Here is a 13,161-nt window from a genome sequence, read left to right on the forward strand (position 1 = left end):
ATAACACACCTTACAATCTCCTTTTTTATTCCCTCTCCTCCCCTGAAGAATTCCAAACGGAATTTTGCAATAAAGCAACTTATTTCAAAGGCAGAATTGCGATAAATTTGATTAAACATACGGTATAGTCACTAGGCATTAGAGGAAACATCAGCTATTAAATACTGTCATACTGTTTTTCAAGACGACACATTTCTTTTTCCATTTTGCTCAAAGACAGAAATACAGCCGTATTTAATCTTGTTACTTCAGAACTGACATTTTTCATTCACAAAATAAGAAACATGTATTTGCAAAGTTCTGCATACACAAGATCCTTAATATTGCTTTGGAAGATAAGCCAAAAGGAATACTTGGGACTGATAACAGAACATCTGACAAAGATACGGCTTTGTAAAGGAGCCACAATTTAAGATTATTTGTCTATGTACAGTTTCCCAAAGGTTATGCGTATCATCAGAGGATTTGTACTTTCCTGGGCTTTACACTGTAAATGCGATACTTCACAGAGATACAAAATCACAAGAGGCCAGAGCCATCTGCTCGTGTGTCTTCCCAAAACCTACGTGTCTTTTTATGCAGGCACCTTCCTCAGACTAACCACTCCTGCAACAAAAGCCTAAGGAGTTCAGGAGGAGAGAAAGTCTCCTTCATAAAAGCAGTGAGTGACAACCACGACCTCAGGCTGGAATTACTAAGGGCGTCTTTGCAAAACAGACATTTTTCCCACTGTATGATACACACACTAATTACAGTAACCAACGCAAGGAAGCCAACACCAGGATGCACTGCTTCAGCTTTTCATGACAAACCTCTTCAGGATCAACCACCCCAAGCTGGGACTCTCACCAGAAACCAGACTAACAGACTACTGACGTCTACGGAGCAAACCGAAGTCCGTGCTGCTACAAGGCAGCTTCAGGAGACAGGGAAGCCGTACTGCTGAAAAACGCAACTCCCCTTCCCCAGATAAAACTTGGGGTAGTAAGATATTAGAAGCGGGGGGGAAAATTCCAGCACTGTGAGAAATACATATTAACTTGTTTCAACCCAAACCAAACAGCCCATTTTTTCCATTGCATTTATCACCATTGTATCTCTGCGGCTTCACTTGGGGTTTCCCATGGAACATACATACGCACTATTTACACAGACACACAAGCACAAATAAACACTTTATCCCAAAATATTCAAAATGTGCTGCCAGATGGCTTTAAAAAGAAAAATGAACGATCTAATTAAAAGCTCTTGCACTGCCAGCACTCCATTTTTGGAAATAAATACAAAAGTTAAATAAAAATGTTTTTAAAGCATATCAATATTTTTGTTATGTTTTGCTTCACAATTACAATCTCCCCTAACCTCCTTCATGGATCAAACAGGCCAAGGCATACCAGCCACTGCTGACTGTAAACTCCTTCCCTGGCACGGCGGAAAGAGGAGACTAACAGAAATGGTGACTAAATTTGGGCAATTTGTCCTTAATTTCATTTCTCTCCCTTCTGTTTAAAAAATAAAAACAGCTGCTACCGCTATCACAAGTATTGTCTGTAATGAATAAGATCTCACTGCCACAAGTTATCACAGTCATTTTCAAGGGAAAAAAGAAAAATTGTTTTCTTTATTGAAACATGGACCTTGATGTTAGTTTACTACAGGATTAAGTATAACTATTGTTTGTTTTTCCCTACATCTTATCTCCCCAATAAAAAGAGATTGTGGTTTACATACATTTTTAAATAAATATACACATATTTTTAAATATTAAATCACAGTGCAATATTAAAACGTCCTACGATGATGTTTTGAATCTACAAGATGATCAACTGAGTACGTCTATTCATGAAAAAGAAGAAAAACCCAGCAAGACCAAAACACACATAAAAGGAATACTTTCAAAAACTGTAAATAAAACACATGCATGAGGAGCTGACATCTACTTACCACTGGACCTGTTTTTGCGGTTTGACTTCCCTCCTGTAAGAAGCATCTTGAGACTGTTTCGAAACATGGCGATCCTGTTCCACTCTGTGTATCCCAAAGACTGTGTAAAGCAGAACAACAACAGAGGTAACAAATCAACACTCCGATATAGTCAACAGGAAAACATGACAGAGAAGAGGTAAGGAGGTGCTAAAAACAAGATAACCACTTAGAATGCCAAAAAGCTATTTTGCCAACACATTTCCTAACAATAGAAATTAACATCCATATAAAACCTGCCATCCCGTTTGCTTTCATTCATGCAGGCTATTTCCAGGACAAGACAATTTCGGCACTGCCAGCATGACCTACCTATTTTGTCAAACTACTTACCAAATTATTATCACGCTAAACTGGGGAAGACACAGCATTTAGCAAACTCTGGCTCCGTTTCCCATTACTATTAAAGCCAAACTTATCAGAAAGAGTTGCTTCCCTTCACGTTGCTCAGAAAAAGTCAACCTTGCTGACAACAACCCCCAGACTACAAAAGCTGTTGTCTTTAGCTCCTGGGCTAGTTGTCTGTCAAATTCTTCTGAGAGTTGAACAAGTTGTCACAAGGAGGAAAGCCACTCAAACACAGACTTAACTGATGCAAAAAATCAAACAGAAACATTATCCATATATTTTTCTTGCTCTGTATGTCTCAGGGAAAAAGAAAGTTGTCTCTGCGCTGCTGAAGATAAAAGAACAAGCTGCTGGGTTCACCAGACACACTGACAGCTTGTTCTGGTGGAACATCCTCTTATTAAAGTAGGTAAACCATCAAAACAGCAACAACAAAAGCAGCTCATAACTAGACCAAAAGAATAGTAAAGCATCTTTGATCAGGACATATAATAAACCACAACCTTCCTTCTATTACACACATAATATTCCATTCATCTTACAAAAATATATAATGAAATTTCTTCCTCCAACAATATTACGTTCTTCTTGGAGGATGCTCAGGAAATGCGATCTTGAGTTTCTTCACATTTATCTAAAACTTTCAAGTAAATTCATACAATGATACCCAGTTCAAAGAGCTTTATATGTGTCTTTAAAGCCACTGAAAGTCCTTTTAATGTGACTCACTGACTGAGAGATACTAACATTCCAAGGCAGCAAGTTAGAGCACCCACGTAGCAAACACCCGTAAGCGTGCAAGGATGACATTAACTTCAGCCCTTCCCAGCTTTCAGAAGTTCCCATTCACTTATTAGATTCCACAAACAGATTTTGGGGCATGTTCATCTGCATGCATGAATATTAAGCAGAAAATACAGTACTGGTATTTCCTTCTCATCTATGAATCGCATGAGTATCACCTGGCGTCTTCCTGAGGCCTCGCATAAGGACCTCAAAGCACAACGAGCGAGTATTGAGGCTCATTCCTGGGGCTCCGAAACAAAGCTTCAGCCCCTCTTCGGAGCATCCTACTGCTATATGACTACAAAAAAAAAAAATTCCATCTGGGCACAAACACGATTGTCTTAAATTTGAATTCTGTTTATTTAATTTCTTTAGATGGCTGCTGTGTTCCAGCTCGTAGCACAGAAAGAAAACTTCTGGGTTTACATACCCTTCCTCTCCTCCAATCTGTTACTAATAAACTCCATATACGTCATCCTTTGCAACACCAGAAGGAGCAAATAAGCAGCAGGCAGTAAATGTAAAGAGGAGGCAACCAAACTCAAAAGTATTATTTATTTTGGAACGTGATAATATTATAATCCCTCCAACATCCTACTAATCCACATGTATTTATCTAGGCTTTGAGGACAACAACAAGGAAGCCGTAAACACCCCCTGCTACTATTAGGAGAACTGCTCAAGTCTGAACGCAACTTACCTCTTCCTCCTCTACAACATTGAGCACTATGCTGATAACATAATGTGTATATTTGATTGATCGATTCATTTATTTAGAAAAAGCAGACTCCAGTGGTTCTTGTATTAAGCCAAGTGTCACAGCCACAGTGACGTTAATTTTTTCCTAAAAAGTTTATGAACAGAAAAATATAACTATCACCTAGCAACATCTTTCCAAGACAGGCAAAACAAGGAGAGGTAGTTTCTTTGTGTTCTATGATAGTAATATGTAAAAATAACGAGAAGTTTCCCAAGTTATCAGGGTTAATAACGATTCTCACTGATGTATCATGCTTGCAAGATTACAGGAGTGTTTCAACAAGCAAACTGAGGTAAGTCTGGAAGCATAGCTGCAAGAGTGGAGCATGGCGCAAAGAGGAGGCTGATTACGAATTTATCCCTTCCATAGCAGATAACGCAGCCTGCACAGAGCTCCTCTACCCAAACCTAACTCGCCTGCCCTAACCACCCGAGTGCGGTGACCGTCCTGCCACACATCTGGGTACGGTGTTGAAGGCATTCCCACGGAACTCATACTCTGAGCCTGCAACTCCCGTGAATTAAGCAATGATCCCACTTCCAACCCCCAGACTTCAGTGACAGGTTTGATTCTCTTCGTGAAGAAGTAAATCAGAATCACCGCCACTGCTGCTGACAGAGTAACATCGCACTCTATCACCAGCCAGGAATAACATCCTGTTTTCCATCTCTTACCCATGGCATCAAGCGTACTAGCTAGCCAATGCAGGTGGAAGGGCAAAAAGGGACTGTAAAGTGCTCAGCTTGCTATTTCAGATTTAGGTAGGAAAAGGATAAATAAACAACCTTACAGCATTTGGTGAGACTAGGGTAGAGCAGAAAGATCCTGCTAAAATCCCGCTACAGAAAAGTGTAGGGTATTTTCTTTTTCTTTTCTTGTTTGTTTTTAAAAAAAGCTACTCTCCAGGTATCCCTTTTGAGTCCCATCTAAGTTTGGAAAGACAATCAATGTCTATATGGCATTTTCCTCAGAATCGAACTCTGAAAGTAGCAGCGGACAGCCCAAAACTTCAAAGTTCCTACGAATTAAGAAGGAGGTTTAGCAACTATCCCCACGTCAGCTTGCACTGAGAATAGAACCAAGTGGAGCTGTGCCATCAGCGCTGAGGTAAAACCTAATTAAACCTAATTATGCTGAAGGAGCCAATTGGACTGAGCCTAAACAGTGCCAAAGGTGAAGATGACAGTTTGCTAATGATGTTTACCTCCAGCCTTCACATGGCAATCCCTGACAGAAACTGCTGTGCTGCTACTGGGATTGAATTAAGTCTCTGCATTAGAGCGTTCATGGGATGGCTGTGAATATGCTCTGAAGAGCTATGGGGTAGAGAAAGAATTCATGTCTTGCATTAAGACCCCGAGCTACCAGCCGTGAGATGCCTTAAGGACCAATTCCGTATTCTCGGAGCTCACCTTGAAACCTCAGAGGACTGCCAGGTCTTTTGTACCCTGCACAGGAGGGAGATGGAAAGAAAGGCCTTTTAGTAATAGACCTGGTTTAGCATCAACTCATTACTTGGTTTCTCATTGTGTCTTACAGACAATGCCGTGGTACTCCAAGTGTAAGAACTCACTAAATTTATATCCTGAGTAGTTGAGGTTTTCACAATATAGAGTAGCAGAAATCAACTGCTGTTTTTCTTTTGCATGCACAACCACATTATTTCGTGGCTTTGAGCAAATGCAGTCACAGCTCTTCCTCTGTTTAGCTACTACTAAGCCAGAAATAATATTTAAGAATAAGGACTCTAAATTAAAAATTCTGTTGGTCGTATTAGCTCATGGAATTAGAAGGATTAAATAGTAAATGGCATTACAGTATTAGGAGGAGCTGGATCAGGCATTTTTTCATACCTCCAACGAACTCTCAATATATCTTACAGCGCAGGTTAATTCTCCAGTTCTCCTCTCCAGCCTCACCAGCAGCTGTGTCAGCAGAAGCTAAAGACGCAGGATGCTGATGGGGATCCTCTACACTCCCACTGCCACCCATGGCACACTTCTGTCATCAAATCCAGCCACCAAGAACTACTACACTTTATTTGTCATTTAGCTTGTCATTTTTAACTTTATCAAATCTAATGAAGATATTATGCAAGCAGAAGTCTCCAAACAGGATCAGCAGGTAAATAAAAAGGTACTATCTCTATGAGCTCTGTTTTATAGCATCAGTGGCACTTTACAAAAGCAGCCTTTTTTTTTTTTAAAAGCAGCTCAAGGACCTTCTGGTTTACGTATAGACAGACTCCACCACATGTTGTTTTATCTTCTAACAAAGCTAAATTTCAGTGAAATCCACAAACAAAAACAGTTTCTGGAGCATGAGAAAGCAGTAGTAGAAACACAATGAGAAAAAAAACAGAAAGGCAACAAGAAGGGAATGCTGCAAGCTGCAACTTTACACCAAGTGCTGAGCTGGAACAAGTCCGCAATATCCCATTAAACCCTCCTGGATGACTAAGGCCTATTTCTTTGTTTTCTTAATTTTAAGACAGAGTTTGTAGACAGGCTGTGAAAACTACTTCCTGGTTTGGGTGGCTACCCATTATTACAGCCCACAGAAGTCATTTTTGCCTCTTTTTAAAGATGTCATAGGGAAGGATATTGCCTGTCAGACACGGAATTTCAAAATGAGAGCAAATTATTTTTGCCCCATATACCACCACTAAAACCAGCTAGATCCCAGTATTTTCCTCTTCTATGATCAGCTTACTAAAAATAAAATTATTTTTTCTATAAAGCTGATTAGTAAAAACTAAGCTCTTTTTCAAAAAACTGTTTGAAGTCCAGTGAGACGTACCAACATTGCTTGGCCACAGCTGTCAAGTTTTGTGCAAGTCAGCATTAGAAGTTATTAAATATATACTTTTCAGAGTAGAACTCTAATCTATTTTTTCCAATAATGAAAAGTTTCTAAATAAAAAAGTATTAAGGGCATGCAATCTAAGTCATATGTACAATGCACAGTTCTTAAGAATTTTATCTCCCCCTTAAGTTTTCAGTTCCTTCCTTGCCTCCATAGTGAAAATACCTACGTAAAAGGACAGGCATTTCAAAAGGTGTTTCTAGAAAGTAAAAAAACTGCAAACATTTTGGTCTTCCAAACATTTTAAAGGAAACAGATTTCTTTACATATGTTCACGATTTTCCTCCTTGAAATCCGTTAGGAGAAAGCCCAATAGGCTGCCTGCGCACGACGCTGATGTTCATGGTTTAGCAGTTCCAAGTGTCAGACTAGCGAGCAGTCAGGGCACCGCCACTACGGAGCTTTGTGTGCGCAAAGGACAGCTTAAAAAGTGTCCATACTTCCAAATTGGAGGTGGTTCAACATTTCTGTCAGCTGCCTCTTGGTATATTAATTTGTAATTCAAAACTAAGTGAAGTAAAAGCCTGTAAACAAGACCACCTCTACACCAGACCACACAATCCCTTTAGCTCATTGTCCGGCTCAGGCAGCAGCTCCTACTGTAGCAAATTAAGACAGACCTTACTCCCAGAACCGCCACAATATTCAGCAGAAGTTTATGAACACTATTCTAGTAAAAAATTATCAAAACATTATATCTAAAGATAGATAGATATAAGTAAAAAATATTTGCAAACTTCTGTCAAAACACATTTGCCAATGAGAAATCGCTCCATGGCTCAGTGACAAACCACTTCTGAAATTCAGAAGAGCATAAGAAGCGTAAATCTCAGGGCATCCTCCCTCCAGGCAATGCTTTGCCATGCTGTAGATGGGAGCATTACAATATTGCTTAGTGCGATAGTCCCACCCAAACACAACGCGGAAAGCCCGCTGGGACAAACCACTTTTGCTCATTCCGTGCAGAAGGCAGGCAGGCATTCATACTTCGTGTCTATCGGAGTTTATCATTAAAGACAAAAGAAAACTTTGTAAATTGGAATCAGGACTTGGCAGCACCAAGTCAAAGGAACACACATAGAAGATCATGACAAAGCTTTAAAAACAAACTAATTTGATAATCCTTAACTCCTGTACTTCTGCTGCTGATAAATACCACAACAATAGTCTGTATTGACCAGCAGGAAAACGGTTAGTCCGTATCTCACTGCTTATTCTCGTATTCATCTGCTTCTGCTATCTCAGAAGATCCTGAGGCATCATATTTCTTTAGCACATCTTCCCTGAATTCCCAATAGGAATGATGGAAATAAGGTTTACTAAAAGGGTAATTTCTTATGTGTTTTTCTGAAAAAGAAGAAAGTCCTCTGACAGAAAATACATACCCAGTTATGCAAAATAACAGAAAAGCTTGTTACTCGTAAAATATTCTATTTTAAAAGTTCCAGGGAGCACCAGATTGTCTCTTCTCACGAGAGAAGCTGAACTCACTACATTAGAAATTAAGAAGTGTGTATAGTAAGAAGAGTATATTAAGACACCAAAAAAGGTACCTTTCTGAATATTACTTTTCAGGATTAACAACATGTAAAGACTACATTAACATTTAGTGAACAAAAAGCTAACCTTTCACAAATTAGCAAACTGTTTTCAAAGAGCACTCAAACTTCAGAAATTAATAAGTAACAAGGACTTCTTTAAAAACAAGTGACAGATTTAGAAAGCTAATTATCACAAGATGAAAGAAATTGAAAAATGAAAGGAAGACACACAACATAAACCGAGTCAGGCTTTCGAGCATTTACTCCATGTATAACCTGTATTGCACACAGAAATCTGTTCCACGTTCGTTTGCAACAGCTGCTAGACCGAAACTTCCCATGCTCCTCAAATAAATTATTCAAAGTTTAACCTACACTCTTATTCTAAATTGCCCTGAAATTCAAGAGGCTGTTTGGAGAGACAACCTAATGACGAGGACTAGCAGCCCTGAAGAGCACATTTAAGCAGCTCCGACGTTCGCAGGACGAGGAGGACTGCTGCACGTCCTAACTGGTAATTGTCAGCGGATGTCAGAAGCTCCACAAACTTCATGACGATCAAGTGCATTAAACTCTCCGTCTCACAGAACAGCTCTGACTCACAACAGGAGTGTGAATAACTGATTATAACAACTCTGAAGTCAAAGGAAATGTATATTTATAAGCTCGGTCCATGCACATTTAAAAACACAGGAGCAGAATTTAGAGATTATGTATTTCCAGGAACTTTAGGAATGAAAAAAGCATTGTTGTAATCTAGCAAAAGTGCCAAGAACTTCAAGGATTATTTGGAAAAAGGAATTAAAAGGACTAAACCTCACCAATTACAGGTTTTTAGGCAATTAAGAGTTTATTAGACAAAGTTCTCCAAACTAATAGGATTTAGAAAAACTGAATATTAAAAAAAATGAATCATTTCATGTTCCCTCGTGAAAGCCTGACCACTAATCATTATGATGAGAGGGGCTGACGTGAAGGTCTATCTCTCCATCCACTCTGGCCCCTCCTCATTCAAAATACTTTGAGATCTCTTGACTACCCTTCCTACAGATCCGGCCACTAACCCCCGTAACTCAAGAGCCCCCGTATTTGTTTTCTCTCCTTTCCTCCCATGACCAGCTAGATATGCCCCTTACTGTCTTTGCTTCTCCAACTGTCCTTGATGGAGATACATAAAAATAACTAACAGCACTCACGCACGCAGCCTTTAATGCTGCAGTTGAAAAGTAATTCTGAGACCATAGCACGGTAATATTCCCATGTATGTGGAGTTCCCAACAACAGCCTTAAGGTGAATGCGGCCAAATATACTTCTTTATGACTCTGTGGTGATTATGTTCACTTAAAGTCTGTGTTGTTTGTCTTCAGAGGGAGCTTTTATACAGTTAAAGCCTGAGAGGAATGAGACAAGTACTGTATTACTTTGGAAACCCATAAAACTTACGCTGAGGAACAGCTCATTTTGGTATGGTGCTTGAAAAATGGCACTTCCAGAGGGCTAATTAGCTTGGCAACAGTGTTGGACTAAAGCAGCTATTTGCTTCTAGAGCTGCAAGGCAGCAGGAGGACACCAGGAGAAAGGCGCAACTCTCCATCATTCAGCACTGATGTACTCTCTGTAGGCTTGAGCTCTCTCACCTCCATTAACAGGAGACACATTTGCTTTTTTTTTTTTTTGTCTAGAACACAGTCATACTGCTAGTAAGAAGGATGAAGAATAAAAGCCCGACTGGTAAGAGAGAGATGCCACTGACAGACAGCTTATGAGTCACTCTGCATCTAGATAACCTTACCATGCTCAAACAACAACACTTCTGGTAAGATAAGCTCACTGATCACAGAATACTAACTACTACTACTACTACTTTGCAACCTGAACTTGTTGGTCAAGGTCTTGATTTATTCTTCGGGGAAAAGAGTTTCTCCAACGATACTTTTTATTTACGTGTTGTGATTTAACTCCAAAAGAAAACTAAACAGCTGTTTAAAATGGGATCAGGAACACTACTGAGAGAGTGCAAGCACTCACTAGAAGAAAGTCAAAAGTCAGAACCAGTTCTCTCTTGAACATGAAAATGTGGTGACCTTGAAATTAAGGAAACTTAATTTTGAACAGGACTTTATCATTTTGCATAACCTGGTTTCTAATTCTAGATTAATGATACAGACTGAATTCATAAGGGACACTTGCGTTCTCCACATACAATGTCAATTATACTGCCCCTGAGAAAAACGATAACCAAGGAAAAGTTAGGAATGCGATCGCTTCACTTTCATCAACCCGTCTTCAGCGGTTTTAGTGTCTTCTGTGCTGCCTGTAACAGTCAAAATCATTGCTTTGGTTGTAAATATTATTAGTAGCTGCTTCCGTCAACAACCATTTGAACTAGGTATTTAAGCTTGAAATAAAACGTGGCACCATTCTGCAGAAGCTGAGCCTAGTTCAACTGTCTGCCTTGGAAGAAATTTGAGGGCACTTCCTACAGCTGGAATCCATAAGCTTCATTCTGTCAGGACCAACAACCCTGATTCTGCCCCAAATCAGCAGAAGACTGAAGCACAGCGAGTTTCTCCATCAGGAACCGCTTGCATTTCAACTTTTAGCTATGACGTGGAGCAGCCAAAAATCCATCACTCGGAAAAACACCGGCTACATACTACATGTACTATTTGAGGCTCCTATCAATTTTAGTTAATTTTGAAGATACGACACAAGATGAAAACAAAAAACTAGGCAATGTATAAAGTGGCAGGAAATGTTGCAGCACTCGACTACTTCAAGAGGTTAAAGGAAACTTGAATTCTTTTCATAATTTTTAAGTGATGAAAAATACATATTAAAACCCAGCCCTAATTAAGGAGCTGCTGTAAGACTGTTCTGCAAATCTGCTCAAGTCTCAAGAATATTCACTATGGAAGTGAAGTTCAATCCATTGGCAAGCACTGGAGATTTTCTCAGAACACAGAAGATTTTGTATTTTACAAAAGATGACTTGAAAAATGAAAACACCAAAGTATATTTATATAGAATGCTGTGTCACTCATACATTTTGTTTACAAAAAAAAGTATAAATACTTTAACTAGCAGTTAGAATGCCCTCAAATAACTTAGAACACTACATAAAGAAATATTTTTATTACATCAGTTTTCCTGTTGATCACCTCCAGTAGGAAAAGACAGAGGATGACCAAACAGTAATATGTGAAAGCTATTACACCTTTTTCTCTAAATACAGAAACAATGAGGTTAAAACTTGGTAAAACTGATATAGGACAACAGTGTCCATGCTCCATGTTCCATTTCCAGGTGATGGCAGATTAACAAAGAAACAACAGAGGACAACTTCAACTCTATTTAAACAACTAAACGCAAAGAAAATGTGGGACAGTGGAAAAAAAAATTCTCCTACCTTGATATCTTTAGACAAGTTAAATCTCTAGTAAAAAGCGTCTTCCTCCATTCACTGAAAGTCCTGAAAGACATTAAAGAAAAAAAAACACAACAGAATTTAGTAGCATCTTCTCAACACACTACTGTATCCCATGCTGTCTAGCTGCGTGCACAGAACTATAACAATCTCATCCCAGGAATAAATCCACAACTTTTGCAGAGTATGACTGCATAAGCCATCAGACAGCCCCCACCCTTTATCATCACAATTAAAAAGTTAATGCTCATGCTTTTAAATCTCCATTCATCAATACTCATTTCGGCCACTTGTCTCTTCCCTCTCCCCATGTCTGAAACAGGAGGAGAAAAGCAGGTAACACTTTCCTTTGACACGCACCATACAGTACACTATTTAAAAGATAATACGTTACTCGCAAATATTTTCCTTCAACCTAGCAAGCTTTCCTGCTAAAATCCTGCAACCTCCCCTTAGTGTTTTGTTGGTTTTTTTTTTTTTTTTTACAACCCACTCCTTACATAAACACAACTCACACGAGGGATTCAACCCTAAATCAAGAGTTCAGTACTTGGCCCTTTGCTCTGTCATCACATTCTTGTAACAAGTTCATCCACAAAGAGCCAGAAGAAATGTATCTTGCTACTTACTGAAAAAGACAGAGCACCTATTTCAGTACCAGGATGTGTGTTTATTTGTGCTGATGACATTGCGTTACCAATCTATTCTGTTGCTTTACCAATCTACTCTCTTAGAAATCTCATCTGAGAAACAGCAAATAAAAGGAAAAATACAGACACAACTCATTTGTCATCAAATAAACAAACAAAAGAAAAATCACAGTAAATTGAGGCCACTTTAAGTTTGCAAGTTTAAAGCAACGTAGAATAATATTCAACCTCTTCAGTAGGGTTTTTTTTATTCTACTGCAAGAGGATGCTGAAAAGTAATTGACAGCTTCGCTTGTAATTCACATAGCTCTCCAGAACCTTAACAGAAATTTCTCAGATGGTCTTATACAAATAATTTTGTATATTTAAAACTGTAAGACATTCCATAAATTCATGAAGCGATCCTATTTTATTTCTCAGGGTTGCCAATTACCTCCCTGCTTTCAATTTTTCACTTCTGTGGAAAAATAACTAAATAGCTAAGTAACCAGCAAACAACGCTCACCAGGACCGTGGCTGTTTCAATCAGTCAAGCAAAGAGAAGATGCAAACGCCGCTCTAACCCCACCGCAGTGAGAGCGACTCCTGATCTAGCTGGCAGGAAGGGGATGCTTGGCCAAAGTGCCCCTTGCTCCCCGACTCTGCCGCAGCCTCCTCCATCCAGCTCGGGCACCACTGACGGGACACTGCCCCACTGGCTGCCCCACGCCACTGCCAGAGGACATCATAGAATCATAGAATGTGTTGGGTTGGAAGGGACCTCTAAAGGCCATCTAGTCCAGCCCCCTGCAGTGAGCAGG

At 39.4% G+C, this 13,161-nt stretch overlaps 1 protein-coding gene across 6 annotated transcripts in view; it reads right to left on the bottom strand.

Annotated features, from left to right (window-relative positions):
• The window catches only part of TANC2 (tetratricopeptide repeat, ankyrin repeat and coiled-coil containing 2), a 331,215-nt gene that overhangs the window by 219,915 nt on the left and 98,139 nt on the right, over nt 1-13,161 (bottom strand). For all 6 annotated transcript variants that reach the window (XM_063354919.1, XM_063354924.1, XM_063354921.1 and 3 more), the window contains 2 exons: nt 11,694-11,756; nt 1,945-2,044 (listed from right to left, as the gene is read on the bottom strand). In XM_063354919.1, the coding sequence (XP_063210989.1) occupies nt 1,945-2,011 (67 nt within the window). In that variant the 5' untranslated portion in view covers nt 2,012-2,044; nt 11,694-11,756. The remainder of the gene's footprint in view (nt 1-1,944; nt 2,045-11,693; nt 11,757-13,161) is intronic.

The sequence above is a fragment of the Chroicocephalus ridibundus genome, chromosome 17 (genome assembly GCF_963924245.1).
Source record: "Chroicocephalus ridibundus chromosome 17, bChrRid1.1, whole genome shotgun sequence".
NCBI classification, from domain to species: Eukaryota; Metazoa; Chordata; class Aves; order Charadriiformes; family Laridae; genus Chroicocephalus; species Chroicocephalus ridibundus.